At 41.9% G+C, this 27,879-nt stretch overlaps 1 protein-coding gene and 1 long non-coding RNA gene across 6 annotated transcripts in view; one reads left to right on the top strand and one right to left on the bottom strand.

Annotated features, from left to right (window-relative positions):
- LOC140906419 (uncharacterized) overlaps window positions 1-24,222 on the top strand; it is a 44,589-nt gene extending 20,367 nt beyond the window's left edge. Inside the window, exons 2-4 of the long non-coding RNA XR_012157108.1 lie at window positions 12,929-13,032; window positions 14,231-14,505; window positions 19,377-24,222. This is a non-coding gene — a long non-coding RNA (uncharacterized lncRNA). The remainder of the gene's footprint in view (window positions 1-12,928; window positions 13,033-14,230; window positions 14,506-19,376) is intronic.
- The window catches only part of CSMD3 (CUB and Sushi multiple domains 3), a 1,204,651-nt gene that overhangs the window by 15,697 nt on the left and 1,161,075 nt on the right, over window positions 1-27,879 (bottom strand). For all 5 annotated transcript variants that reach the window (XM_073330296.1, XM_073330291.1, XM_073330295.1 and 2 more), the window contains 3 exons: window positions 17,558-17,669; window positions 10,268-10,447; window positions 6,412-6,477 (listed from right to left, as the gene is read on the bottom strand). In XM_073330296.1, coding sequence (XP_073186397.1) covers window positions 6,412-6,477; window positions 10,268-10,447; window positions 17,558-17,669 — 358 coding nt within the window. The remainder of the gene's footprint in view (window positions 1-6,411; window positions 6,478-10,267; window positions 10,448-17,557; window positions 17,670-27,879) is intronic.

The raw sequence follows: 27,879 nt of genomic DNA, 5'->3' as shown, positions 1-27,879 counted from the left end.
GTCCTACTTAAATCAGTAAGGTGTAAGGGCTGAACAACTGAAGTCTTGTGGATTCACCGTTTGCAACTGTGATAACACTGTATAGGGTTGTGAAAGAGAATGCTTTATATATATATATCTTACTACAAAAAGCAGTATTATATGCAGTTGTAAATAATATGTATACTGATCTTGTGATCCTGAGTTGGACATTTCCTGGGATGGGAGTGGGGGGCAAAGGAAAAAACAGGGGAGTGGGAATGTAAAAGAAAATAAAAGATAAAAGCAAAAAGCAGAATAGATACATACGTGATTATATTCCTTTCTCCTGATGTTGGGATAACAACCGAGGTATTAATTCAGAGCTATGTGCCCACAGAAGGGAATAAAAAAACCTCTTTCCTCCTAGATGAGTTACCTGGATGTTGGATCTGGCTATAGAGAATAAGTGGGCCAACTCATGCCCACTTACTCCCTCCCTAGAGCAGGTGGACAGAGAGGGGCAAACAATGGGCAGAGCATGGCTCCACTCCATAATTTACTGACCCATATAGCTGAGCCGGGGATGAGAGGAGTCGGGAAAGAAGAGACAGTACATTTAAAGCTGACATAGCCCAGCTGCAAAGTATTCTCCCCACGCCCTCAGAAACAAGGAGGAAGCAGAGAAGGTGCTATGTTTCAGAGGTACCCCTCTGAATTACAGAGGCTCCTGTGGTTACTCTTAGGATGGTGAAATTTATGTGCCACCCATTGCTCAGGGCGATGCTTAAAATTGTAATCCTCTAGACGTTAAGAAGCTCGTTCATTGCATTATAATTCTCATTTATCTTTGTATTTTCCTTGGAAACAAAACAATCAAATAAAATTAAAGACAAGTTGAACATATTTGATCATCCAATCAAATATATACAGCTGTATAATTTAAATATAACCCCCCAACCATTCAGATACAATTAAACACACTTATTTAATTCTTATTCCATTGCCTTAAAGATTGCTTAAGCATTTGCCTACCATATAACCTGAGATTTTTAATAAGGACATTAACACTCAGCAAATCTAGTCAGATCGCAATGGATTCATTGCAGTGTATGAATTTTGTCACCCTTCTTTGCCCCTGTACAAGTAGTAATTGCATTTTTCACAAGTGAAATTCTAGTAGGGCTTTTCCCCCATAACAAATTGTCACCTAACTATTGGTTAATTTGTGAGCATCAGGAGAAGCAGAATGTGATACACAATATTGCAGCTGTTCCTGCCAACCTTCTTCCTAAAAGTATCCATTCATGGTGGTGGATTTTTTTCCCAAATGACTTATGTATGCAAACAAAATACTATAAGTAGATATTATAAACTGTAAATAATGTTTGTTTTAATATATGAAAAGACCCTGAGAGATATGGCAAGACTTCTGCCATGTGGCTGACATCCCTTGTAGGAATGCTCAGATATGTCAAAGCTTAGACCAGAGCTTCAGATAAATGACAAACGTATATAAATATGTGAAACTGAAGAGTACTGATAATGCTGTTGGACTTGAAACTGTATATTTAAATACTAAATCTTACATTAACATCAAGATAAAAATTAAGGCTCCAACCCTGCAGTGAGATGTGCTAGTATGGACTCCTATGCCAGTGAGCAAGCCGTGCAACTCTAAATGTGCTCAGGGGTCCATGCTAGCAGATGCTGAGTCAAGATCTGGTTCTAAAATAATCAAAAATAAAGAAATACAAAAGTTAAGGTTCTAATAATGGAGCTAACATTTACATTTTGGTTCCTAAAGAGAGAGAGGGAAATCCTCATCTAAGAGTACTGATTCAGGTGTTCAAATACGTGCTTTTTAGGTGTTTGAATTGAGTGATTTCCTGGATTGGACCTTTATGCATGTACACAGATTTAGACTTAAATCCTTTACTTAGAACACTAGTTACACTGGAGTGAATAAATGTTTCCAGGATCAGGGATTCTAAAATTAAAACACCAAGGTTTAATTTGCAAAGTGGGCCCAATATTAGTAACGAGTATTTTCACATAACAACTTGTTTGTAGGATGGAGCCTACAGAGCAAACTACTATAATTTGGAGAACTTCAGGTATTATAATCATGAATGTGGGTATGTTTAAAGTCCACATTGCAGTATATTTTATATATTTTACAGTAAAGGGAAATATGTGAGGAATGTTTGACTCCAACCACCCAAGTATTGCAGATCAACCACAGTTTGATTGTATCTACATTATCAATCCCAGGCCATGTTAGTTAAATTTGGGCCAGTACTGGTAAAGGTTGTTTGCACGCCAGGTACACTAGCACACATATTCCTGCCAAGCCAGCCCCAGGACATCTTTAGTAAGCAGGGACTAGGAGCTTTAGAAACATAGAATATCAGAGTTGGAAGGGACCTCAGGAGGTCCTCTAGTACAACCCCCTGCTCAAAGCAGGACCAATCCCCAACTAAATATCCCAGTCAGGGCTTTGTCAAGCCTGACCTTAAAAACTTCTAAGGAAAGAGATTCCACCACCTCCCTAGGTAACGCATTCCAGTGCTTCACCACCCTCCCAATGAAAAAGTTTTTCCTAATATCCAACCTAAATCTCCCCCACTGCAACTTGAGACCATTACTCCTTGTTCTGTCATCTGCTACCACTGAGAACAGTCTAGATCCATCCTCTTTAGAACCCCCTTTCAGGTAGTTGAAAGCAGCTATCAAATGCCCTCTCATTCTTCTCTTCCACAGACTAAACATCCCCAGTTCCCTCAGCCTCTCCTCATAAGTCATGTGTTCCAGTCCCCTAATCATTTTTGTTGCCCTCCGCTGGACTCTTTCCAATTTTTCCACATCATTCTTGTAGTGTGGAGCCCAAAACTGGACACAGTACTCCAGATGAGGCCTCACCAATGTCGAATAGAGGGGAACGATCACGAACCTCGATCTGCTGCCAATGCCCCTACTTATACATCCCAAAATGCCATTGGCCTTCTTGGCAACAAGGGCACACTGCTGACTCATATCCAGCTTCTCGTCCACTGTAACCCCAAGGTCCTTTTCTGCAGAACTGCTGCCAAGCCATTCGGTCCATAGTCTGTAGTGGCACATTGGATTCTTCCTTCCTAAGTGCAGGACTCTGCACTTGTCCTTGTTGAACCTCATCAGATTTCTTTTGGCCCAATCCTCCAATTTGTCTAGGTCCCTCTGTAACCTATCCCTACCCTCCAGCGTATCTACCTCTCCTCCCAGTTTAGTGTCATCTGCAAACTTGCTGAGGGTGCAATCCACACCATCCTCCAGATCATTAATGAAGATATTGAACAAAACCAGCCCCAGGACCGACCCTTGGGGCACTCCACTTGATACCGGCTGCCAACTAGACATGGAGCCATTGATCACTACGCGTTGAGCCCGACAATCTAGCCAGTTTTCTATCCACCGTACAGTCCATTCATCGAGCCCATACTTCTTTAACTTGCTGGCAAGAATACTGTGGGAGACAGTGTCAAAAGCTTTGCTAAAGTCAAGAAATAACAGGTCCACTGCTTTCCCTTCATCCACAGAGCCAGTTATCTCATCATAGAAGGCAATTAGATTAGTCAGGCATGACTTGCCCTTGGTGAATCCATGCTGACTGTTCCTGATCACTTTCCTCTCCTCTAAGTGCTTCAGAATTGATTCCTTGAGGACCTGCTCCATGATTTTTTCCAGGGACTGAGGTGAAGCTGACTGGCCTGTAGTTCCCAGGATCCTCCTTCTTCCCTTTTTTAAAGATGGGCACTACATTAGCCTTTTTCCAGTCGTCCGGGACTTCCCCCGATTGCCATGAGTTTTCAAAGATAATGGACAATGGCTCTGCAATCACATCCGCCAACTCCTTTAGCACTCTCGGATGCAACGCATCCGGCCCCATGGACTTGTGCACGTCCAGCTTTTCTAAATAGTCCCGAACCACTTCTTTCCCCACAGAGGGCTGGTCACCTCCTCCCCATGCTGTGCTGCCCAGTGCAGCAGTCTGGGAGCTGACCTTGTTCGTGAAGACAGAGGCAAAAAAAGCATTGAGTACATTAGCTTTCTCCACATCCTCTGTCACTGGGTTGCCTCCCTCATTCAGTAAGGGGCCCACACTTTCCTTGGCTTTCTTCTTGTTGCCAACATACCTGAAGAAACCCTTCTTGTTACTCTTAACATCTCTTGCTAGCTGCAACTCCAGGTGTGTTTTGGCCTTCCTGATTTCACTCCTGCATGCCCGAGCAATATTTTTATACTCATCCCTGGTCATTTGTCCAATCTTCCACTTCTTGTAAGCTTCTTTTTTGTATTTAAGATCAACAAGGATTTCACTGTTAAGCCAAGCTGGTCGCCTGCCATATTTACTACTCTTTCTACACATTGGGATGGTTTGTCCCTGTAACCTCAGTAAGGATTCTTTAAAATACAACCAGTTCTCCTGGACTCCTTTCCCCCTCATGTTATTCTTCCAGGGGATCTTACCCATCAGTTCCCTGAGGGAGTCAAAGTCTGCTTTTCTGAAGTCCAGGGTTCGTATTCTGCTGCTTTCCTTTCTTCCTTGTGTCAGGATCCTGAACTCGACCATCTCATGGTCACTGCGTCCCAGGTTCCCATCCACTTTTGCTTCCCCTACTAATTCTTCCCAGTTTGTGAGCAGCAGGTCAAGAAGAGCTCTGCCCCTAGTTGGTTCCTCCAGCACTTGCACCAGGAAATTGTCCCCTACATTTTCCAGAAACTTCCTGGATTCTCTGTGCACCGCTGTATTGCTCTCCCACCAGGTATCAGGTTTTTTTTTCATTTTTGTCAAACACCACCTTCAAAGCAAATCAGCACCAATTGATTCATTCCTATCCCCTGTCAACTCCTTTGTGAAGGTAATCCTGAAGAATTGCTCAGCTCTTCATTAGAGTCCTGCAAAGTAAACTACTTCCAGGACATAATAGCACATTTTTCCAAAAGCAACTTCAGATAAAGGAGAGCTTTGTTAAGCTTTAAAATGTCTTTATGCCCCACGTACTCTACGCATCTCTAACAAAGGTCCTTAGGTTTTACTATACTTATCAGCCTTACATAATACCGAAAAAATATGGACATGCACATATGGATATGTGTGATATAGAAGAACAACTTTCTTATTTTAACATAATTGCCTTTATCATTGCTAAAGTCTGCAAATAGAATATAAATATGTATTTCAGTACAGAGTGAGACATCAGGACAGAGGGGCTGGTTACACTGAAAGAGTACATAGGTTTTGTTTGTTTGTTTGTTTTGAATTTAAAAAACAAAACATTTTAATAGGGTAAAATACAAAAGTAGGCAATGAACAGTTCTCGGGCTACTTAAATTTCTGTATTAGATTTGTATTGATTTATTTCAAATACAGAGACACAAATGAAAAAAAATACTTTGACGTTTACATTACTGATTATGTGGATGAGCTAGTGTACACCAACCAGTCTGATTGCTGAAGTCAGTGAGACTTCGCAAATGCACAGAGTTTGGAGTTAGCTAATCCTAAATCAGTGGCTAAGATTCATAGATTCATAGAATTTAAGGCCAGAATGGACTATTAGATCACCTAGTCTCACCTCCTGTATATTCCAGGACATTACATATCACCAATTTACCCCTGCATTGAGCCCAGAATTTGTATTTGGCTAAAGCATATTGCAGAAAGGCATCCAGCTTTTATTTGAAGACATCAAAAAATGGGGAATCCACCACTTCCCCCGGGATAGATTGTTCCAATGGTAAATCACCATTCCTTGCTAAAGAATTGTGACACTTCTAATTTGAATTTATGTGGCTTCAGTTTCCAGTAATTGGTTCTTGTTATGCCTTTCTCAGCTTCATTAAAGAGCCCTTTAGTTCCTGGTATTTTCAACTTGTTAAGGTACAGATACACTGCAATAAAGTCACCTCTCTATCTTCTTTTTGATAAGCTAAACAGATAGGAACTTCCTCTCTTTGATAAAAATAGACCCCAAATGTCCATGAACTAAACCCACATGCTAAAAATTCATGAGTAAAATACAAGGGGGGGGGGGGTTAAGAGCAACCAACGTATATTCAATATTTAGAGAAGCTAAGTAGCAAGCCATCACCACAGACTTTTGAAAACACCTGGTTTCATAACTGCAGTTACCAACTACTTCGATGTCTGTGTACTATTGAGAGACTGGAGTATGGTTTCTGAAAAACTTTTTGTTTAGCATAAATCAATTTAAGGATCAATATTTACCTGCCAAGAGTTAGATTCAGCCACAGTCCTTTTCCTGTGAAATCATTTACACCAGTACCAAATGAGTCTGAAACAGTGCTATTCATTTGGTATCATTTTCAACCACTGCACTGACATAAGTGACTGTATGAGGTACCAGGCAATGCAGTAATGGGCCCTTGGAATAAAGTCAAGGTACTCACCACTTAGTTTAGGACTCGGTGTTCCCAAAGCTGGTCTAGGGTCTTTCACCAATATTTTTGATCCAGCTGTTGGAAAGAACAACAAAAAGATGGACAACAAGTAACCATCTGAAGACATTCAGTGGGACGTGTGCTCCTAAATCACTTAATCACTATTAGTTCCTTAGCCCACAGTACCACCTTAAAGGGGATGGGATGTAAATGTATATCACCAAAGAGGAAAAAACACATATACATCAGAGGATGTTCAGAGAACTTTAGTAGACAAACAGGATGTATTTGCATAATACAATTTAAAGTTCCATATAGGGACTAATCAGATTGCTTGAATTAGTCAAATGGAATTATCCCCTTCCAATTTGAACCTGATTCATGCTAACTGTCTTTTACGTGATGGCACTACCCAACATTTCTGGTTTTCTGGAATAAAGTGTTGAATAAAAAAATATATATTGGAGACAGACCTTCTGTACAATGGACACATGGATCTTTATTACTGAGATCCCTTTTATATTTTTGGTCTCCCTTATACAGATGAAAAGGACTCAATTATTTGTTCCCTTTAAGTCAATGATTCAGTCATTTTTGAAAAAAACTATTTTCATTTCCACCAGGAGGAACAAGAGAATACAGTGCTTTTCTCCTAACTACTTCCCCCTGTGGGAGGAACATGGCTTTTCATCTTTCTCTCTGTAATAGGTCCCTCAGGGTATACTATATTTCATTCTAATAAGAGTTAATAATTTTGAAGACATTACTCCTTCTTCTCATCTTCCTGTAATACTGAACAGCGAGAAGTGAGAACCTTAGTTTTAACCACTTTTTGAGCCATTAATTTGTTTTACAATTGCCAAGATTTGGAAAAAAAAAAAGATCAATCAAATGTTCCAAGTGAAAGCAAAGAAGCAAGAAGATAAACTGTCAATGTTTCATCTCCTGACTTTTAAAGGATATCGAAGTTGTCAGTAGACCTCTCTTACATCCACTGACAAGGAGGGCTTATTGCTTAGGGACACAGATTCTGGTTTGCTGTGTAAACAGGGGTGCTGCTCTGATTTTTTAAGTTCTGGTACTCCACCCCCATTACCTTATTTTGAATAAAGCGTAGATGAAAAGAGCTGTGAGGATACAGAATCCTATCCCCCCAAACTGGAGAAAGGGCATGGCTGCTAGAAAGATTACGGCATTTAATATCACCTGTATTCCTTTTTTCCACCTTATGCAGAGCTGTGGCTCAGGGGATCCACAGAATGTGTATCCCCAATGACCATACCCCTGCCAATACTAGAAACAACCATGCACTCCCACAGAGAAAGATGGCATTGAGCTTCTCTCTCTGGTGAACCCTAATTCTAACCCTAACCCAGCCCCAGCAGAGAGTGAAAATGCAGCATTTCGACTATGGTTTTGTCAAATGGGATTGCAGTAGATCACCTTTAGGCAACTACTGTTGTTTATTTTGAAAGCAGCAGAGAAAATTTCTTGGAACAAATTCCTGTTACCCTAAAGGGTCCCTTAATTACAAAGGAAAGTATCAAGACATTCCAAATATGGACAGAGGTATTCAATTCAAACAAGCAGTACCCTGAAGTAAAACAATAGAAACACTGGAAAAGAAGATCACACCATGGTTACAAGGAGGTTTCTTTCACACGAAGATGATGTTTGTTTAACTCCACACATTTTATTTGGAATACCTTGATAATATTTATATTAAGATGTGCAACAGAGCTCAGTGAAAACTGGAATTTCCATCCTTTGGGAAACTGTGATATTTCAACAGATCAGGACAAAAAGTTGGAATATCAAAAACGTTCATGGAACAAAAAGTTCAGACATTTTTAATTTTGAAATGGCAAAACATTTTATTTTGGAATTTCTGATCAAAACAAAACATTTAAATATTCCCAAATTGAAATGTTTAATTTCAATGTGTGATACTGACCCAAAACATTTAGTTCTGAGTTTGTTCAATATTAATCTACATTTCCCTGTGATGGCATATTGTCTCGTGGCAACTGCAATTTGGGTACCTAATGCCACCATTCTCCCCTATGGTCAGGCTCCCTGACCAGACTACATCTTCCATGATGCATCCATAGCCATGTCACTTTCATGATATGCTACACTGCTCAACTGGAGGGAAGACTCCATCTGAACACCATAAAAGGGATGCAATCTGGTTGCAGCTGGCCAGCCAATGGAGCTGGTTCCTAAATTAATCCCCATTGGTATAATGAAGCAAGACAGTATGGGCAAATTTCACTATCATACAGAATTTCTTTATTATGCTTTGTAAATATCAAAAAAACTAGAGGATTAGGTCTTCAGCTTCAATTGTTCTTAGAATCATAGCATCATAGAATGTCAGGATTGGAAGGGACCTCAGGAGGTCATCTAGTACAACCCCCTGCTCAAAGCAGGACCAATCCCCAACTAAATATCCCAGCCAGGGCTTTGTCAATCCTGACCTTAAAAACTTCTAAGGAAGGAGATTCCACCACCTCCCTAGGTAACACATTCCAGTGTTTCACCACCCTCCTAGTGAAAAAGCTTTTCCTAATATCCAACCTAAATCTCCCCCACTGCAACTTGAGACCATTACTCCTTGTTCTGTCATCCGCTACCACTGAGAATAGTCTAGATCCTTCCTCTTTGGAACCACCTTTCAGGTAGTTGAAAGCAGCTATCAAATCCCCCCTCATTCTTCTCTTCTGTAGACTAAACAATCCCAGTTCCCTCAGCCTCTCCTCATAAGTCATGTGTTCCAGTCCCCTAATCATTTTTGTTGCCCTCTGCTTGACTCTCTCCGATTTTTCCACATCCTTTCTGTAGTGTGGGGCCCAAATCTGGACACAGTACTCCAGATGAGGCCTCACCAATGTCGAATAGAGGGGAACGATCACGTCCCTCGATCTGCTGCCAATGCCCCTACTTATACATCCCAAAATGCCATTGGCCTTCTTGGCAACAAGGGCACACTGTTGACTCATATCCAGCTTCTCGTCCAGTGTAACCCCTAGGTCCTTTTCTGCAGAACTGCTGCCGAGCCATTTGGTCTCTAGTCTGTAGCGGTGCATTGGATTCTTCCATCCTAAGTGCAGGACTCTGCACTTGTCCTTGTTGAACCTCGTCAGATTTCTTTTGGCCCAATCCTCCAATTTGTCTAGGTCCCTCTGTATCCTATCCCTATCCTCCAACGTATCTACCACTCCTCCTAGTTTAGTGTCATCTGCAAACTTGCTGTTTGCATCTTCATGCCGTTTACTTAAATTCTGAATTTAAATACAGGCTAAATTTTCATGTTTACTTTTCAACATGCCATCTTTTTCTTCTTATATGGAAAGCACATGCTCCCAAACATCATCCTGTACAGTAAGTTTTATAACCCCAGAAAACCCAACATCAGCTCTGCATATCAGTGAAGTTCTGCAGTTTTGCAAGGAACAAACTTATGGTAATATAGACTGAAATGAGAGTGGATCCTCTAGGCTTGCATGTCTGGAGTTCTAATTCATATAACATGTACACAAGAGTATTATACAATGCATATGTCTTGTACATGGATATAGGGTACAATTTTCAAAACAGCCCCAGTGACTCAGGAGTCTGAATCCCATTTTCAAAAAGGACTTAGGGACCTAAGTCTTATGTGCTAAGTCAAGTGGGTGCTTTTGAATACTTTACCCACAAATATATAATGCTATTATATGAAATACAGAAAAAGACAGCATAATATACAGATTTTAAAGACATATATTTATGTGATATATTGTTACTAAATAGCAAGTAAGGGAAAATTAAAAGTTTAATATTTGAAAGGCAGAGGGAGGGGAGGAGGAGCAGAAAGGGTTACCTTCACAAACTGGAACTTTTCCAGTCCACGTGCCATCAGATCTACAGACTCTGTGTTCTGACCCTCCTGCTAGGAAGAAGCCTGGCTGACAGGTATAAATCAATGTATAACCGAGTGAAGGGAGATCCATTCCAGCCACATTAGCATGAACTGGAGCCTCTGGTTGTTTACAGCTGTGTGCTACAAAGAAACTGTACGTTACTTTTTAGTTGAAATAGTAAAAATATATCAGGAAAAAACAACCACAAACATTTTGACAGGTAGTTAATTAAACAAAATGCATTAGCAACAATTACTTATATGTATATGTTCTTTCTCATCTGAGAGCTCACTAAGCACTTCATGTTTTATAAACTCTGGGCCCAATCCTGAAAGCAGATACATGAAGCAGATCTTTATTCTTATGTGACAGCCCACTGAGTTTGAGCCTCCACCTTTGCAGATTTTATGGAAGGCCCAAACACCATATACATGTATTGATTGCCTTCCACAGCAGTAACAGGCAACCACCCATTGCATAAATTGCAACAATTGCTTAATACCAGGCAGCAACTAAATAAGAGTTTAGAACAGGAAATGAAGAAAAATGGTTACTAACCTGTTCTGAAACTATTGTTCTTTGAAATATATTGCACATGTCCATTCCACTTCAGTTGTTTGCAAGCCCTAGCATCTGAGATTTTCCCTCAGTGGTACCAACCAGGGTAGCACATTCACCCGCCGCTGCCAAGTGCTGCTGTGCAATGGTATAAAAGGCAGAACTGCTCACAACCCCCCTCTACTCCTTTTTACTAGACTGTTGAGCGATAGCATAATGAAAAGTAAAAGTATGCCCTGAACACCAAGTTACAGCTCTACAAATATTTAGAACAGGCTCTTGAGCGAGAAAGGCTGCAGACCCTGTGTGTGATCTTGCTGAACGTGCTAGCACCCTGTTTGGTGGAGTTACACAGACTGGAAGGTTTCAGAGTAGCAGCAGTGTCAGTCTGTATCTGCAAAAAGAAAAGGAGTACTTGAGGCACTTTAAAGATAGTCTCTAAGGTGCCACAAGTACTCCTATAGACTGGAAGGCACTTCATCCTGTCCGCAATCACCATTACAGTTGGGAGGGAGACTGAAACAGTTTAGTCCTATCCAAGTTAAAGGGCTAATGCTCTCCTAGCATCCAATGTGTGGAGTCTCTCCTCGTCCTTATGACCATGAGGCTTAACGGAGAAAGTTGGTAAGTATATTGTCTGCTTGATGTGGAAGTGAGAAATCACTTTGGTGAGAAATTTGGATGAAGACAGAGATATATCTTATCCATGTAGAAGACAGTGGAGCAGATACCAGATCTCTCAATTCTTCTACTCTCTTTGCAGATGTAATTTCTACCAAAAAAGCTAACTTCATTGACAGATGAAGTAACAAACCGGTAGCCAGTGGTTCAAAGGGTGGACTCGTTAGTGTTGCTAACACCAGGTTTAAGTACCAAGGAAGAATGGGGTCATCTACTTGGGGAGATAACCAGTCCAGAGCCTTCAAAAAAGTGAGTGAGTGACATGGGACTGGAGAAAAGGAAGCTATTACCAGTCAGAGTGTGGAAAGCCAAGATAGCTGCTAAGTGCAGCTGATGGAAATTTCAGGTATAGCATGTGTCGTATTGGATCTTGTAGTGGAGAAACACCTTTTTGTTGATATCAGAGAGAGAAACTTTTCCACTTCAAGTGGTAAGTGTACCTGGTAAAAGTTTTTTGCTATTCAAGAGGGCATTTTGCACATTCCTTGAACAGATCTCCTACTGAAGTGTTTACCACGGAGCATCCAGGCTATAAGGTGAAGGATCTCTGGGTAGAGATGGACAAGGTAACGATGATTCTGAGAGATTAGATCCAGGTCTGGTGATAGTGTCAATGAAGCCCTGGTAGAGAGGGTCAGTAGCATGGAAAACCAATGCTGGTAAAGCCACGCCAGTGTGAGTATTATGTGAGCGTGGCCATATTTAATTTTTAACACCACCCTGGGTAGGAGTGGAACCAGAAGGTTCAAATACAACAGGAAAGCATCCATCAGAGACCCTGGACTGTGACTGGACAGTGAACAAAACTGATGACACTTCCTGTTTGGTTAGGTTGCCAATAGGTCTATCTGGGTAGCACCCCAGACTTGGAAAATATGTCTGATGGAGAGACCACTTGTGGTGACTGGTGAATGATCTGCTCAATCAGTCTGCAAGAGTGTTCAGGACACCCGTAACATAGAGGGTTTGAGTTTGAACTCTCAGAGGAGTATTGCTTCTTGGCATAGAAGCAACAATCTGACCTCTCTCTTTCTGTTCACCTAGGACATCACTGCCCTGTTGTCCATAACAACTAGTAAACTCCTTCCTTTGATTTGGGTGAGGAAAGTGTGACAAATGGCTAGACAAATGGCTTTGTGAGAGTGGTCCCTGAAAAGGGATTTGGAAGTGGGGAGAAAATGGGGGTAGACATAAATTGAAGGGTATATTCCATACTGGGACAAAATGAGAGCAGAAGAGGCTGGAAAACTGCAACTGGTAAGCTGTCCTCTACGAGAATGTCAGACTGACTGCTTGGTGTTCCCAGGCTGTTTGGACGAGTTCAGTGGACAAAAAAGGAGACAGAGGTGATCTCTTCCTGTAACTTTCCCTTTTTCTTCTAGAGTGCTTCCTGGTGACAAGCCATAAAGGAAACATAACAGCAGGACTGCTGTGGATGGAACAACTACTTCTTTGTGAAGGACTGTAAATATCCAAAAACTTGAGGGTAGGCCTAGAGTCGTTTTGGCTATGAAGCTTGTCATCAGTCTGTTGGGGAAAAAAAGCATTGGTCCCTCAAAAGTGAGATACTGAACGGTTTGTTAGACCTCCTGAAAAAGAACTGATAACTGGTGCCATGAACATCTCTGTATTTTAATGGCTGATGCAGCATCCAATGCATCCTGAGGCAAGATCCTGGCCACCATTTTTTCCTTATCCACTACTGCAAGAAACTTTTTGTTTCAGCTCCTCTACCAGCTTGTCTGTAAATTTTAATATATTGTTCCATAGGGAGAAATTATAAGTAAGGTTCCGTGTTTGTCACAGAGATCACGGAAGTCATGGATTTCTGTGACCTCTGTGACTTCTGCAGCAGCCCAGTGCGGCTGGCCCGAGAGCCCCCTGAGCAGCTCAGGCACCCCCTGGACCAGTCACACTGGCTGCTGCTGGGGCAGTCTTGCCCCCCCCCACTACCACCCAGCAGCAGGGCTGGGGCACGAGGTGGTGCTTACCTGGGGGGGGGGCTCCCCGGAAGGGTGACAGCAACTCCCCTCCCTCAGCTCCAAGCTCCATGTGCTGCTTCCACCCATAGGTATCGCCCCCACATCTCCCATTGGCTGTGGTTCCCAGCCAATGAGAGCTGCAGAACCGGGGCTTGTGGCAGAACGGAGGCAGCATGTGGAGTAAGGAGCTGGGGTGGCAGCTTCCTAGAACTCCGCCCAGCACCCACGGTGCCCCCTTGAGCACCTGAGCCCCCCCCAGCTGCATCCCCCCATCCTCCCCAGCACCCGTGGCATCCCCTGGGCCACGCACCCCAGCACCTGTGGAGCTTGCCTACCCGCAGCACCTATGCACCCCCCCCAGCACCCGCGGCATCCCCCCAGTACCTGCAGCGCCCCCTGGGCTGCCCCCTTCCAGCACCCACAGCTTCCCCAGTGCCATCCCCACGAGCTGCCGCTTCCCCCCCCCCAATTTTTTGTCAGGGGTATATAATAAAAGTCATGGACAGGTCACGGGCCGTGAATTTTTGTTTACTGCCCGTGACCTGTCCATGACTTTTTCTAAAAATACCCGTGACTAAAACGTAGCCTTAATCATAAGTTCCAAGCAATGCTAGCTGATTAGAAATCTGGAGCTGTAGTAGAGCTGTCAAACAAACTTTCCTGCTAATAATACCAAACTTCTTTGCATCTTTTGATTTGCAGGTAGATGCCTGCTGACTCTGGCACTCTCTTTTGTTAACAGCTCAGGCCACCAAAGAACGTGATGGTGGGTGTAAAAATGTTAACCCCCCCCGCATAATACCTCCTCTGATGGAAGATGGCATTTGCCACAATACTTTTGTGGGTCCCAGAACAGTTTTATTTATGGGGAACATCACTTGAGAAGATTCCAAGGTATCAACCAATCTGCGTGAGCTCTCCTGAATTACTTCCACCTGTACATCTACGGAGGAAGACACCCTATTTAAGATGTCCTGGTGAGTTGTGTAATCATATGGGAGGAAACACCAGTCATTACCACCTCGTCAGCCGATGAGGAAGAGGGACACATGGCTGGCTGAGGTGGAGCTTCCCTTTTCTTCCTAAGAGGGATTCACTAAGGCAGATTGAGCTCAGTACCTGGAGCGGCTTCCTGCAGCTCTGCACCACTTTGTGCTGTTTGCTGGAGGATGTAGAGGGGACGGGTTGCGGAGAAGATCTGCAGGCAGGAGGAAATCCCCACAGGTTCCAATACGGTCATTGATATGGCACCAAAACCCAATTTCTTCCCGACCATGGCTCCCTGTTAGCCAACCAATGAAGAAATTCCAGTGGATACCAGGGTGGGGAGAGCGATTGCTTATGTGATGTGGCTGCGACACATAAGATCCAACTTCCAACTCTGGTGATGAACCTGAGTCATTTGACCAGGGAGGTAGGGTGCTTCTTTGTGCCAGGGTAATGTGAAAAGGTCTGGAGAGGACTGCCTTGGCTAAATCATTGCTGGCTTGCCTCTTGGTGATGCCATACAAGGGAGTACCAGAGTGTGCAGAAGTGCCCACAGTACCAGGGGCTGAACTCTAGTAGCTGGCAAATCCCCATGAGTGTCTGCTAGTACTGGGTGAGCTGTCTCTTGAACTGCCAGCAGAGTTTGCACCAAGAGACTCAGTAGATCACATTCTATGTCATATGCTTCAGGCATTGATGGCACAGGAAAAATCTCTGCTAAACTACAGATGATGGCATCACTGAACAGGATGGTGCTCCCTTAGAGGTCAGTCTGAACAGCACAAGTACTGGTGTAAAAGTTGACAACCTTCTCTCCCCCGAGGTGCAGTCTGCACAGGGGAGTGCCTTGACACCGAGTGCACTCTACCCTCCTTCCCAGCTTATTTGCTGGTCTCTGGTGCTGGGGACCTTGATCTGCTTGACGATGGATCCCTTGATACAGTCTCCCGCTGCTTCTTCTTTGGTACTAGATAAGGAGATTTGTTCAAAGACTCTGCCATGACAGAAGTACTGCTGTTAACTGAAGGAGAGGCATCCAGTACTTGACCCGAATAGGAAGGCTCCAAGGGTGGCTGCTGGGGGTTGCCTGTGCAAGAAAGTGCTTTAGTCTGACCTCCCTATCCCTTTTAATTCTGGGCTTAAAGTTCCTTCATCTTTGGCACGTGTCCCTGACGTGGGCTTCTCTTAAGCACTGCAGGCACCTGGAGAGCAAGTCACTGACTGGCATCAGCTTCTTGCAGCCATCACAAGGTTTGAAGTCCAGAAACCAGAGCATGCTCCAGCACCAGGCATTGGTATCCAGAACAGGCATGAACTGAAGTGTACACTGAGTACACTATTTTTTTTTAAAAAGGAAACCTACAAGTAGAAAACTATGAACTATTAACAAATACCAGCTATATTTAATAGAAATGCTAAAGCCTTGACTACATTGTCACTTTACAGCCCTGAAACTTTCTTGCTCAAGGGTCTGAAAAAACACTCTCCTGAGCGTGGCAAATTTCAGTGCTGTACAGTGGCAGCATAGACAGTGCACCAGCACTGGGAGCTATTCCCCTTGTGGGGGTGGTTTCTTCAGAGCGCAGGGAGAGCTCTCTCTCTGGAGCCGCACCTACACCACCACGTTAAAGCTCTGCTACGGCAGTGCTTTAATGTTGCTAGTGAAGACAAGTGCGTCCATCTTTCTTAGGGAAACACTTGCAGTAGGTAGGTAGAACACTCTGATAACCATCACAGGCAGTAAGAAGGAATTGAAAAAGGTTGGGGGTGGCTCTGCCCTTTATACCATCATGGAGCAGCATGAGACAGCACCGGGAGCACGCTAAGGGGTAAATCCCTGTTGCTAGTACATGGTGTGCACAAACACCCAAAGTGGAATGGACATGTGCAATCACTCAAAGAAAAATAATGAGTCACCCTGAAGTTACAAGGAGTAATTTTAGGTAAAACAGACTGTAATTATCCTGGGTAGAAATTACCCAGAATGACTCTTAATGAACCTACTTTTGAGAAAAACATCTTGGTACAGATGTCTGAAACATTAGTTTTACACTGGATCCAAAACATGGCACCTTCAACAGAAGAGTGCCCCCTTTCATTGCAGTTGAGCACTGATTCAGCACTCAGAGGGAAGAGTGTCACCTACTGAATCACTAACACAAGTCACAGAGCAACCTTGCATGCTCCCATCCATGTAATGTTTGGTTCTCATCCTGCTGATCTTATGTTATGAGTTATGACATATCTTATGACCATCGCAGATGGCATGTTTTCAGGCTGTTTGTAGAACTGGAAGGCATTACTTGTGACATTACAGTATAAATGAATCAGCACTACAAGACAATAGTTTGCATAAGTCTTAAGAGAATGCATAGTCGCCTAGGACAGAAACAGCTTCCCTGACTTAGAAAGAACTTCCTCTCTCTTTCAGATATGACTAATTATTGTTACCTTAACAAATTACCACACTGCCCTTTTTCAAAGTATCAGCACTGGGTACTAGGAAAGCAGTGCAAACAATTTCTTACTATTAATACTGGAGCATATGCTTTGAAACCTCAGACAAAACTTAGTGGCCTTGATGTTCCACTTGGATGAAGTGCAGAGGGGGCTACTCCCTGATTCAGGGCTGCCCATCCCCAGTGCAATTTAGGGCAGCACAGAGTTTTACCATGATCCCTTTTCCTTTCCTCTACCCCTCCTGCAGCCACACTCTCACCCTCGCTCATGTATCTGATAAAGTAGCATTGTATCCAATCAACTATAAACAATAATAAACAGAGCTTTGGTTTTCCTATGTCTATAACGGCTTGTAGAACTGTGAAAGATTAAAATCACATGAATATGGATAAATTGAGTAAAATATTATTTTAATCTTTCACAGTTCTACAAACCGTTATAGACATAGGAAAACCAAAACTTAGTTTATTATTGTTCACTACTTTTCAACAATATAGTACATTGAAGTTAATTTAAGAAACCTATCATGGGTAACTATTTCCATCCAAGACTAACAGAAAAATATTTATCCCCATTACTTACGTATACATTCTGGCTGAATCCCACTCCACGTAAGATCAGGGAGGCAAGTTCGGGTTGTAGAACCTTGGAGAAGGTGTCCTTTTTTACATTGAAATTGAACAACATTTCCCACCTAATGAAAAAGTGAAAGTACAATGATGTTATCACAAGGAAATATAAATTGTTCCACAATCAATAGGGAAAACTCCTACACAGAATGCAGGATGGATAAGATGAGCTGTGAAGTCCTTTCAAGAGCTGGGCAGAAAAAGGGAATTCCATTCTGTGGAGGATTTGGTACTTTGGAAGTAAACCCTCAAATTTCAGAAATCTCAGTGAAAGGGAATGGAGCCCTAACTCTGGGACAGTTTATGTAGTGGGATCTTGGAAGCCGTGGAAGCTCTGGCTGCCAAAGGGCTGCGAGCCTGGGAGCCCAGACTGCCAAGGAATCACAAACTGGGAGCCAGCCCTTCCAGGCTCTCATCTCCTTGTCACATTGTCAGGGGCTGCCACGGATTTCGGTCAGTGTGCTGGCAGGAAATCAGGCAGGTTTTGAAACCTTTGTGGCAGTGGGTTTCATTGAAACTTCTTTGAAATTGAACCATTATGTCAAATGTTTCTGTTGGAAGGAATCAGCAAATTCTGATGAAAAATGTTTCACTGGAATTTCTCTGACCAGCTCTAGTTCCTTCTGACTCAAGCCTCCATGGTTCAAGCATTTTCTTTTAGCTTTGAGCTCTATGGTGTTTAACTTTACTCTCTCACTACAAGAAGAGAAAAAAAAATCCATATGTTTAATAGATAACAATGTGAATACATGAAAATCTACACTCTTAACTCCTCGAGCTCATCATTTGTTTAGGCTTGGAATGGATAATTTGAAAAAAAAAAGGAAAGGATTCTTTGCAAGTGAAGCAAAAATAGTGTCTGAATGCTCGCAGTATCATCGCTTTTGAATACACTAAGTACAGGGCCATTTATTATACACTGAGAATTGTTAACTCATATACACTTGTGCTTAAACATCTTTAGATACAGACGTCACAGGTCAAATGTGCCATCTAGTGAGCTGTGTATCTTTTGATGCATGTTTGAAGGAGAGGTTGTTGAGTTTGCACTAACTTTCCATAGCACAGTGCATTCACATTTTTTTTTAAATTTTGATTAAGTTTAAAAGGCTTGATAAAAGTTCTTGATCCCCAAAAGGTAAAATATGCACATCTTTCGTAACAACTGAATCCCGTTAACCATAGTGCTTCACTACTATAAACAATTATTCGAAACTTTATAGTACAATTCCATTTCAGCTCAGTATTCTCATCATGGTGAAATGTAATAATAACCCATGAGCTATGCATAGTACTTGTATGTGAATTAATAGAAACTTTTTTTTCCTTTACAATATCCACTGGACTATATAATTACTTTAAAGAGATGCAGCAAATCAGGTTTTCATAATGAAATACATACTAGGAAAACACTATTGACAGTTATTGAAATTACATTGAATTGCAATATTAATGCTCTTTTATCTGATAAACTAGCATTGAATCCAATCAACTATACTAGATTGCTTGGCAATACGTGTTACTCTTATAACAGATTAGTGGACATCAGCTCTCCATTTCTTCAAATGAACAGTTTTGAACCAAGGTTTCTTCTATACCTGTTCTATTTATTTGATATCTGTCAATCAAACAATATTTTGGCATTCTGGTTATGAAGCAAACATCCTTTTGCTCCTGCTCCAGCCACCAAATCAATACCACTGTGTTAAACACATTTGTAACATTTCAATGCAAATGACATATGAATCTACTTATTCTCCTCTTTGTTTCAGAAACATTCTTTTGAAGAGGAATCAACAATTTTCTATGAAGGAAAGAGCTGGATACATCCCTTTCCCCCTTTACTTTCACCCATATTTTGCACGTAAACACAGTGGCATAATTTTTGAGATGCTGAGTAGAGGAAATTCCACTGGCTCCCACAGAAAGCAAGGAGAGTTACATATCAGGCTGCTTAGGGATCCAATATGAAAATATTGGACTAAGTAACTTGTTCAAGATCAAGAATCAATGACAAATCATGTAAACACTCAGGCTGAAAAAGGAGGTGCTGTCGTCATCATGAATAGGTCAGAATATGAACAAGAGGCTGCTCGGCAGCTCTCCAACAGCACTTTCTACAAGCCATTACCCTCTGATCCCACTGAGGGTTACCAAAAGAAACTACACCATTTGCTCAAGAAACTCCCTGAAAAAGCACAAGAACAAATCCACATAGTCACACCCCTAGAACACTGACCAGGGGTATTCTATCTGCTACCCAAGATCCATAAACCTGGAAATCCTGGATGCCCCATCATCTCAGGCATTGGCACCCTGACAGCAGGATTGTCTGGCTATGTAGACTCCCTCCTCAGGTCCTATGCTACCAGCACTCCCAGCTATCTTTGAGACACCACTGACTTTCTGAGGAAACTACAATCGATTGGTGATCTTCCTGAAAACACCATCCTAGCAACGATGGATGTAGAGGCCCTCTACACCAACATTCCACACAAAGATGGACTACAGGCCGTCAGGAACAGTATCCCCGATAATGTCACGGCAAACCTGGTGGCTGACCTTTGTGACTTTGTCCTCACCCATAACTATTTCACATTTGGGGACAATGTATACCTTCAAATCAGCGGCACTGCTATGGGTACCCGCATGGCCCCACAGTATGCCAACATTTTTATGGCTGACTTAGAACAACGCTTCCTCAGCTCTCATCTCCTAACACCCCTACTCTACTTGCGCTACATTGATGACATCCTCATCATCTGGACTCATGGAAAAGAAGCCCTTGAGGAATTCCACCAGGATTTCAACAATTTCCATTGCACCATCAACCTCAGCCTGGACCAGTCCACACAAGAGATCCACTTTCTGGACACTATGGTGCTAATAAGCTATGGTCACATAAACACCACCCTATACTGGAAACCTACTGACCGCAATGCTTACTTACATGCCTCCAGCTTTCATCCAGACCACACCACATGATCCATTGTCTACAGCCAAGCTCTACGATACAACCGCATTTGCTCCAGTCCCTCAGGCAGAGACAAACACCTACAAGATCGCTATCAAGCATTCTTACAAACTCCTGAAGTGAAGAAACAGATTGACAGAGTCAGAAGAGTAACCAGAAGTTACCTACTACAGGACAGGCCCAACAAAGAAAATAACAGAACACCATTAGCCATCACCTTCAGCCCCCAACTAAAACCTCTCCAATGCATCATCAAGGATCTACAACCTATCCTGAAGGACGACCCATCACTCTCACAGATCTTGGGAGACAGGCCAGTCCTTGCTTACAGACAGCCCCCCAACCTGAAGCAAATACTCACCAGCAACCACACACCACACAGCAAAAACACTAACCCAGAAACCATCCTTGCAACAAAGCCTGTTGCCAACTGTGTCCACATATCTATTCAGGGGACACCATCATAGGGCCTAATCACATCAGCCACACTATCAGAGGCACGTTCACCTGCACATCTACCAATGTGATATATGCCATCATGTGCCAGCAATGCCCCTCTGCCATGTACATTGGCCAAACTGGACAGTCTCTACACAAAAAAATAAATGGACACAAATCAGACGTTAAGAATTATAACATTCAAAAACCAGTCGGAGAACACTTCAATCTCTTCGGTCACTCGATTACAGACCTAAAAGTGGCAATTCTTCAACAAAAAAACTTCAAAAACAGACTCCAACGAGAGACTGCTGAATTGGAATTAATTTGCAAACTGGATACAATTAACTTAAGGCTTGAATAAAGACTGTCAGTGGATGTGTCATTACACAAAGTAAAACTATTTCCCCATGTTTATTTCTCCCCCACTGTTCCTCACACATTCTTGTCAACTACGGGAAATGGCCCACCTTTATTATCACTACAAAAGGTTCTCCCGCTCCTCCTCCCCCCCACTCTCCTGCTGGTAATAGCTCACCTTACCTGATCACTCTCCTTACAGTGTGTATGGTAACACCCATTGTTTCATGTTCTCTGTGTATATAAATCTCCCCACTGTATTTTCCACTGCTTGCATCCGATGAAGTGAGCTGTAGCTCACGAAAGCCTATGCTCAAATAAGTTTGTTAGTCTCTAAGGTGCCACAAGTACTCCTTTTCTTTTTGCGGATACAGACTAACATGGCTGCTACTCTGAAACCTATCAGGAATTCTATCCACTTTATGCTCCATAGTAATCTTCAATCAACATTCTAATATAGAAAATCAGAAAGAGTCATACAAAAAGTGAAAACTAGGTCAAATGACAAAGGATAAATATTAAAAAAAAAACAGCACAAGCATGTAGGGACAAAATTTGAAAGGCCAAGGGACAAAATATGATTAAAGGGTAACAATAAAACATTTTGCAAATACATTAGAAGCAAGAGGAAGACCAAGAACAGGGTAAGCTCATTACTCAATGAGGAGGGAAAGACAATTACTGAAAATACAGCACTGATCAAAGTGTTAAATTCCCTTTTTGTTTTAGTTTTCACCAAGAACTGATCAGATGACTAATACAGTGAACATTAGTGTATATGGGGTATGATCTTAGGCTAAAATAGGGTAAGAACAAGTTAAAAATTACTTAGGCAAGTTAGATGCCTTCAAGTCACCAGGGCCTGGTGAAATATATCCTAGAACACTTAAGGAACTAGCTGAAGAGATCTCTGAGCCATTAGCAATTCTTGTTGAGAACTTGTGGAAGACAGGAGAGATCTCAGAGGACTAGAAAAAGGCAAATATAGTACCTATCTATAAAAAAGAGGAATAAGGACAACCCAGGGAATTATAAACTAGTCATCTTAAATTCACTTCCCGGAGAGATAACAGAGCAAATAATTAAACAATCAATTTGTAAGCACATGGAAGATAATAAGGAGAAAAGTAACAGTCAGTATGGATTTGTCAAGAACAAATCATGTCAAACCAAGTTAATATCCTCCTTTGACAGGGTAACAAGTCTTGTGGATAGGGGGTAAGCAGTAGATCTATTTTGACTTTAGTAAGGCTTTTGATACTGTCTCACATGACATTTTCAAAAATAAACTAGGGAAATACAGTCTAGATGAACCTATATTAGGTGGGTACACAACTGATTGGAAAATCATACTCAGAGTGTAGTTATCAATGGTTCACAGTCAAACTGGAAGGGTGTATCAACAGGGGTCCTGCAGGGATCTGTCCTTGGTCCAGTCCTGTTCAATATCTTCATCAGTGATTTGGATAATGGCATAGAGAGTATACTTATAAAGTTTGTGGGCTGGGAGGGGTTGGAATTGCTTTGGAGGATATGAGTTGAATGCAAAATGATCTTGATGAACTGGAGAAAAGGCCTGAAACACACAGGATGAAATTCAATAAGGACAAATGCAAAGTATTCCACTTAGGAAGGAACAATCAACTTCACAAATTCAAAATGGGAAATGATTAATAGGAAGGAGTCCTGCAAAAAATGATCTGAGGTTACAATGGTTTAGACACTAAATATGAGTCAACAATGTAATACCATTGAAAAAATAAAAGTGAACGTCAGTAGCAGGAGTGTTGTAAGCAAGTCATGAAACGTAATTCTTCTGCTCTACTCAGCACTGATAATGCCTCAGATGGAGTACTGTGTCCAGTGCCAGCACCCATACTTCAGGAAAGATGTAGAATCTGGAGAAAACCCAGAGGAGAGCCACAAAAAGGATTAAAGGTCTAGAAAACATGACCTGTGAGGAAAGACTGAAAAAAATGGGTTTGTGTAGTCTTCGGAAAAGAAGACTGAAAGGGGAACACAATAAAAGTCTTCAAGTACATAAAAGAGGAGGGTGATAAATTGTTTTCCTTATCTATGAAGGACTGGACAAGAAGTAATGGGTTCAGATTGCAGCAAGGGAGATATGGTTAGACATTAGGGAAAATGGCTTAGCTGTAAAGGTAGTTACACTGGAACAAATTACCTAGTGAGGTTGTGGAACAGCTGTCATTGGAGTTTTTAAGAACAGGTTAGACAAAGACCTGTCAGGGACAGTGATCCTTAGCCCTGCCTCAGTGCAGAGGACTGGGATAGCTGAACTATCGAGGTCCCTTCCAGTCCTAGATTTGTATGATTCTATTATTTCAAGTTCTGTACAATGTAGTCCTGCTCAAACCAGAGATGTGCAAACAGGAAGTTGGTCCTTAAGGAGTGCCTGAAGAGTCATACCCATTGGGTTTGACTGCAGCAAAAATCCTGGGTCTCCAAGATCTAGAGGAACACTGGCAAAGGAAACTCACTCATACTGTGGCTTCTGCCTTTATCCCAAGGCTGCATCTCCTGCCTACCACCCAGTTCCTCAGGCATCAACTCCCCCCCAAGCAGTGATTGGCTCAAAGGCAAAGGAACTGGAGATTGTGTGGGGCTGTGGAAATTCCTCTCCTTTGAAGCTGGCAGTGCACCACAGCACTGCCCCCCATTCAAAAGTACAAGCCCCCATCCTGCAGCAGCACCTTGCTCACCATCTAGGAGCATCAGCTTTCCTATGCCACAAATCCCTGATCCCAGAATATGAAACTGAAATGCTTAAACTGCTAACATAAATATTGTGAAAATTCCTGTTCATAACATTCACAAAATTTTTCCACTAAACATTTTTTCTACTAAAAATGCTAAAAACCCTCTTTTTTTTATCCTGACACAGTAGCAACACATGAAAATATTTCTGCATTGTTCTCCTTTTTTATTTTAAACTGCACTATTGGGCTAATTTTATACCCAGACTCTGCATCACTGATTTCTTCTCCACTGGGAAATCAAGCTGCAAAGCACTAGATATCTGCTACCACTCAGCAAAGGGGTGATGCTCATCTCAGAAGAAGGTGTATAAATATTAACCATTCCCAACCATAACCAAGTTTACTAATAATACATTTTCAAAATGGGAGGCATGAGCTATGAGAACAATTGTTACTGAAACACACACACTTCTATCTGAGATTGCAGTAAATTCACTTCACTAAGAGTAGCAGAAGTTTTGGTTAGTCATGGTAAAACCAGTTCAGATAAAGTAACAACTGACAAAAAGCATTTGCTTAGAGTTCTATCTGAATTTTTATGAGTGCTGGAAAGGAAAGGAGAACTATTTTTTTTCAGTGTGATTCTACCCGTCTTTATTCTTGGTCCTCCAGTCGCCAGATTATACCAGGATATTGAATGGGTTTTCTCTTCCCAAAAAATCTGGGTTGTAAGTGGATGTGGCTAGAGTCAGATGCAGGGGAATAGGAACTGAAACAAAGTGTTCTTTTGGTGAGTAGGGTGGTGGGTTTCCAGCTGTAGGGGAGGCAGATAAAGCAGGTACTGCTGTATATGGGCGATGGCTGCATTAAAGTTTGTTGGTTTTTTGGACAATCTGGTGTCACATCATTCCTTCTAATGATCCTTATGTTACAATATGTTGTAGAGAGGACTTAATAATGTAAGGAACTTCCAGTGGGAGGTCATTCACTCTAAACTGACTAAAGGACATAGAGCAGTGGTGGGCAACCTGCGACCCACGGGCCGCATGCGGCTCATCAGGGAAATCTGATTGCGGACTACGAGACATTTTGCCGACTTTGACCACCTACAGGCATGGCCCCCTGCAGTTCCCAGTGGCCATGGTTTGCCGTTCCTGGCCAATGGGAGCTGCAGGAAGTGGTGGGCCACAGGGACATGCTGGCTGGGAACGGTGAACGGCAGCAAAGGGGAGAGAGGTTGTGCCTGTGGACGGGCAATGTCAGCAAAATGTCTTGCGGCCCACAATCAGATTACCCTGATGGGCCGCGGGCCGCAGGTTGCCCACCACTGACAGAGTCTAGTGTGTGTCTTGCTCATACCACAGTCTCAGCTCATACTACAAGTTTTGCTTGCAGTTGTTGGTGGTCAGACCAGAATGGGACATTCTGAATAGGACATTAATGAGATGCCCAGTATCCATTCATTGGCAGGCAATGGGATCTAATAACTACCTGTGTAAAACTCATGGTTCCTCACTTTACAAGTTAAAATGTTTTCTCTATCAGCCACCCCTGCAAACTAGAGTGAAGCTCTGTTCTTTCTTTCTTGCTTGTCTGCACCAGAAATAAAGATTAGCCACTTAGAACAGAGTTAACTATTCTTCACAATCATGTGCAAACTAGAGCAGAAGCCATCTCACTCTATCCTCTCTTAGTTGAATGGAAGTAAAACGTGGGAAAATCTTATTTTCATCACTAACTGGTAGATATGACTTTCAGGAAACAGATCTATTGAGTAAGAAGGTGCATCTTTAGAGTCATTATTCTGACCACAAAGGGACTTAAAGCAGTCTTTTCATACTAAACATCTGTTATTTATTGTAGAGCTCTGTATTTTTTTTTAACAAACAAAAGCAATAAAAGGTTATATTTTTGGAAGGCAAGTATGCCTGGATTTAAGGGATGGTTGGTGTGCATTCCCCAGGGTGTCTGATGTATCAGCTCTTTTGCTCAATTAACATTTGGCCATTCTTTTGGAAGTGAAATAAAATGCACCTCTTGATGCCCTAGCTGAATCCTAGCTGAAAACCTACATGGTTATAAAGGCTCTCTCAGAAAAACGGGGTTGCTCAAAGTAGTGGTAATGGCACTTTCACCACTACATCACTTCTACTAATCCAGTCCAGTACCATAGGCATAAAAGTCTTTGCTACTAAATAAACACAATTATTGGTCTCTGTGAAATAAGTTTGTAGTCTTAGTTCCCTGTGAATGTGTGTGCACATCACATAATCTCACACAATTTGCATCCTTGTTGGAAGTTAAAGGCTGAGAATGAACTATTCTTTCACTGCTCCAGATCAAGATTGGGGCATAGTGGTGGGGGAAGACTTGGAGGTGTACACATGGCTGTCCATACTATACAGCACTTATCTTGAAATAAACAGGTTTTCATTCTACAGTGCTATCAAATTATAGCTTTATAAGCACTAAATTCACAGAAGAAGAAAGTTTACAAGGTTTTCCCTTATCTTTATATTGAATATCATATGGCGAATCATAAAACAGACCCAAGAGCTAATACAAGGATACTAGGGGTGTAATGTGGCTATTTTTCTTTCTAAATACAGTTTGCACTTTGGCTCTCTTCAAGCTTTAACATGCAGGAAACTTGCTGAATTTCCACAAAAACCTAAATTGGAAAAAAAATAGAACTACAGAGCCTCGCATGCAAGACAGATTGTTCTAAATAAATCCTTGCTTCATTTCAGCAGTGTGGTGCGCTATAATGGCTTATGGCCAATGTGCTATAAACAATTTCCTATGTTACTAGCAATATCTCTGAACAAATATTTCAAACCCACAGTTCATTTCAAAGAAGCAATTTATTTTTCAAGCTTATAGATGAAGTTGCTATATAGTGACACAAAGGTATTTTGTCTTTGTAAAATCTCCTTGATATAATATACTGTGTTCAGAATAAATTTGCTACATAACAAAATATTGGAATGAATGATAATATCCTAAAAGCAGGTACACATCCCAATTATACCATATGATACCATTTATTTACATTCTGTGGCTGGTATCTGAAGTAGGGCTGAGCTAGCATTTTTGATGCACATCTGCTTAACTTAATATGCAAGGGCCAAATACTGATACCCTTACTCAATTTCTGTCTAACCTTTCCTCTGGAAAACTCCAACTAGCATCATTACATTGTGATGTGGGGATAGCATGTATGCTGTGATCTAGAAGAGACCCACACTGTGCATAGACTCTATCTTTGGGACCTGGGAAAGCAGGCAGGTAGTGGCTTTTTTGTAGGCACAGATTATAAAATGCAAAGTCTGGAGATCACTTCAAAACAGCAAAGTGGGGAGGTCAGGGCTGGATAATTCTCTGTGTAGCCAGCTTAAAAGAGCCTGATCTTGGAGTTCTGGTGACAGAAAAGGACTGGCCAGGCAGGGAAGTGGATAGCTAGGAAGAAATTGGCACTGTGGAAACCCATAACTAGGGGTTAGCATTGCCAAGAGGCCATGCCATGTTCATTCTGTGTAATCTGACACCCAACAACCAGAGGGTGGAAGGTGTTCTACGTTGGGGTTTTACATTCAGCCTCAGACCTAAACTTTCTCCGTGTATGTGAGATCTTAATTAGAAGCTGCACAATGAAGTATGCAACTTGGTTCTACTAGTGTTAACTGGTGACACTGTATATGTACAAATTGTGCAGAACATCTACTATTTTAGAAGCAGAACTTTATCTGACAAAAACTCTTCATTATTCACTTGCTAAAACTT

The sequence above is a fragment of the Lepidochelys kempii genome, chromosome 2, assembly GCF_965140265.1.
Source record: "Lepidochelys kempii isolate rLepKem1 chromosome 2, rLepKem1.hap2, whole genome shotgun sequence".
Classification (NCBI taxonomy): domain Eukaryota; kingdom Metazoa; phylum Chordata; order Testudines; family Cheloniidae; genus Lepidochelys; species Lepidochelys kempii.
This window is presented reverse-complemented; position numbering and strand designations above follow the sequence as displayed.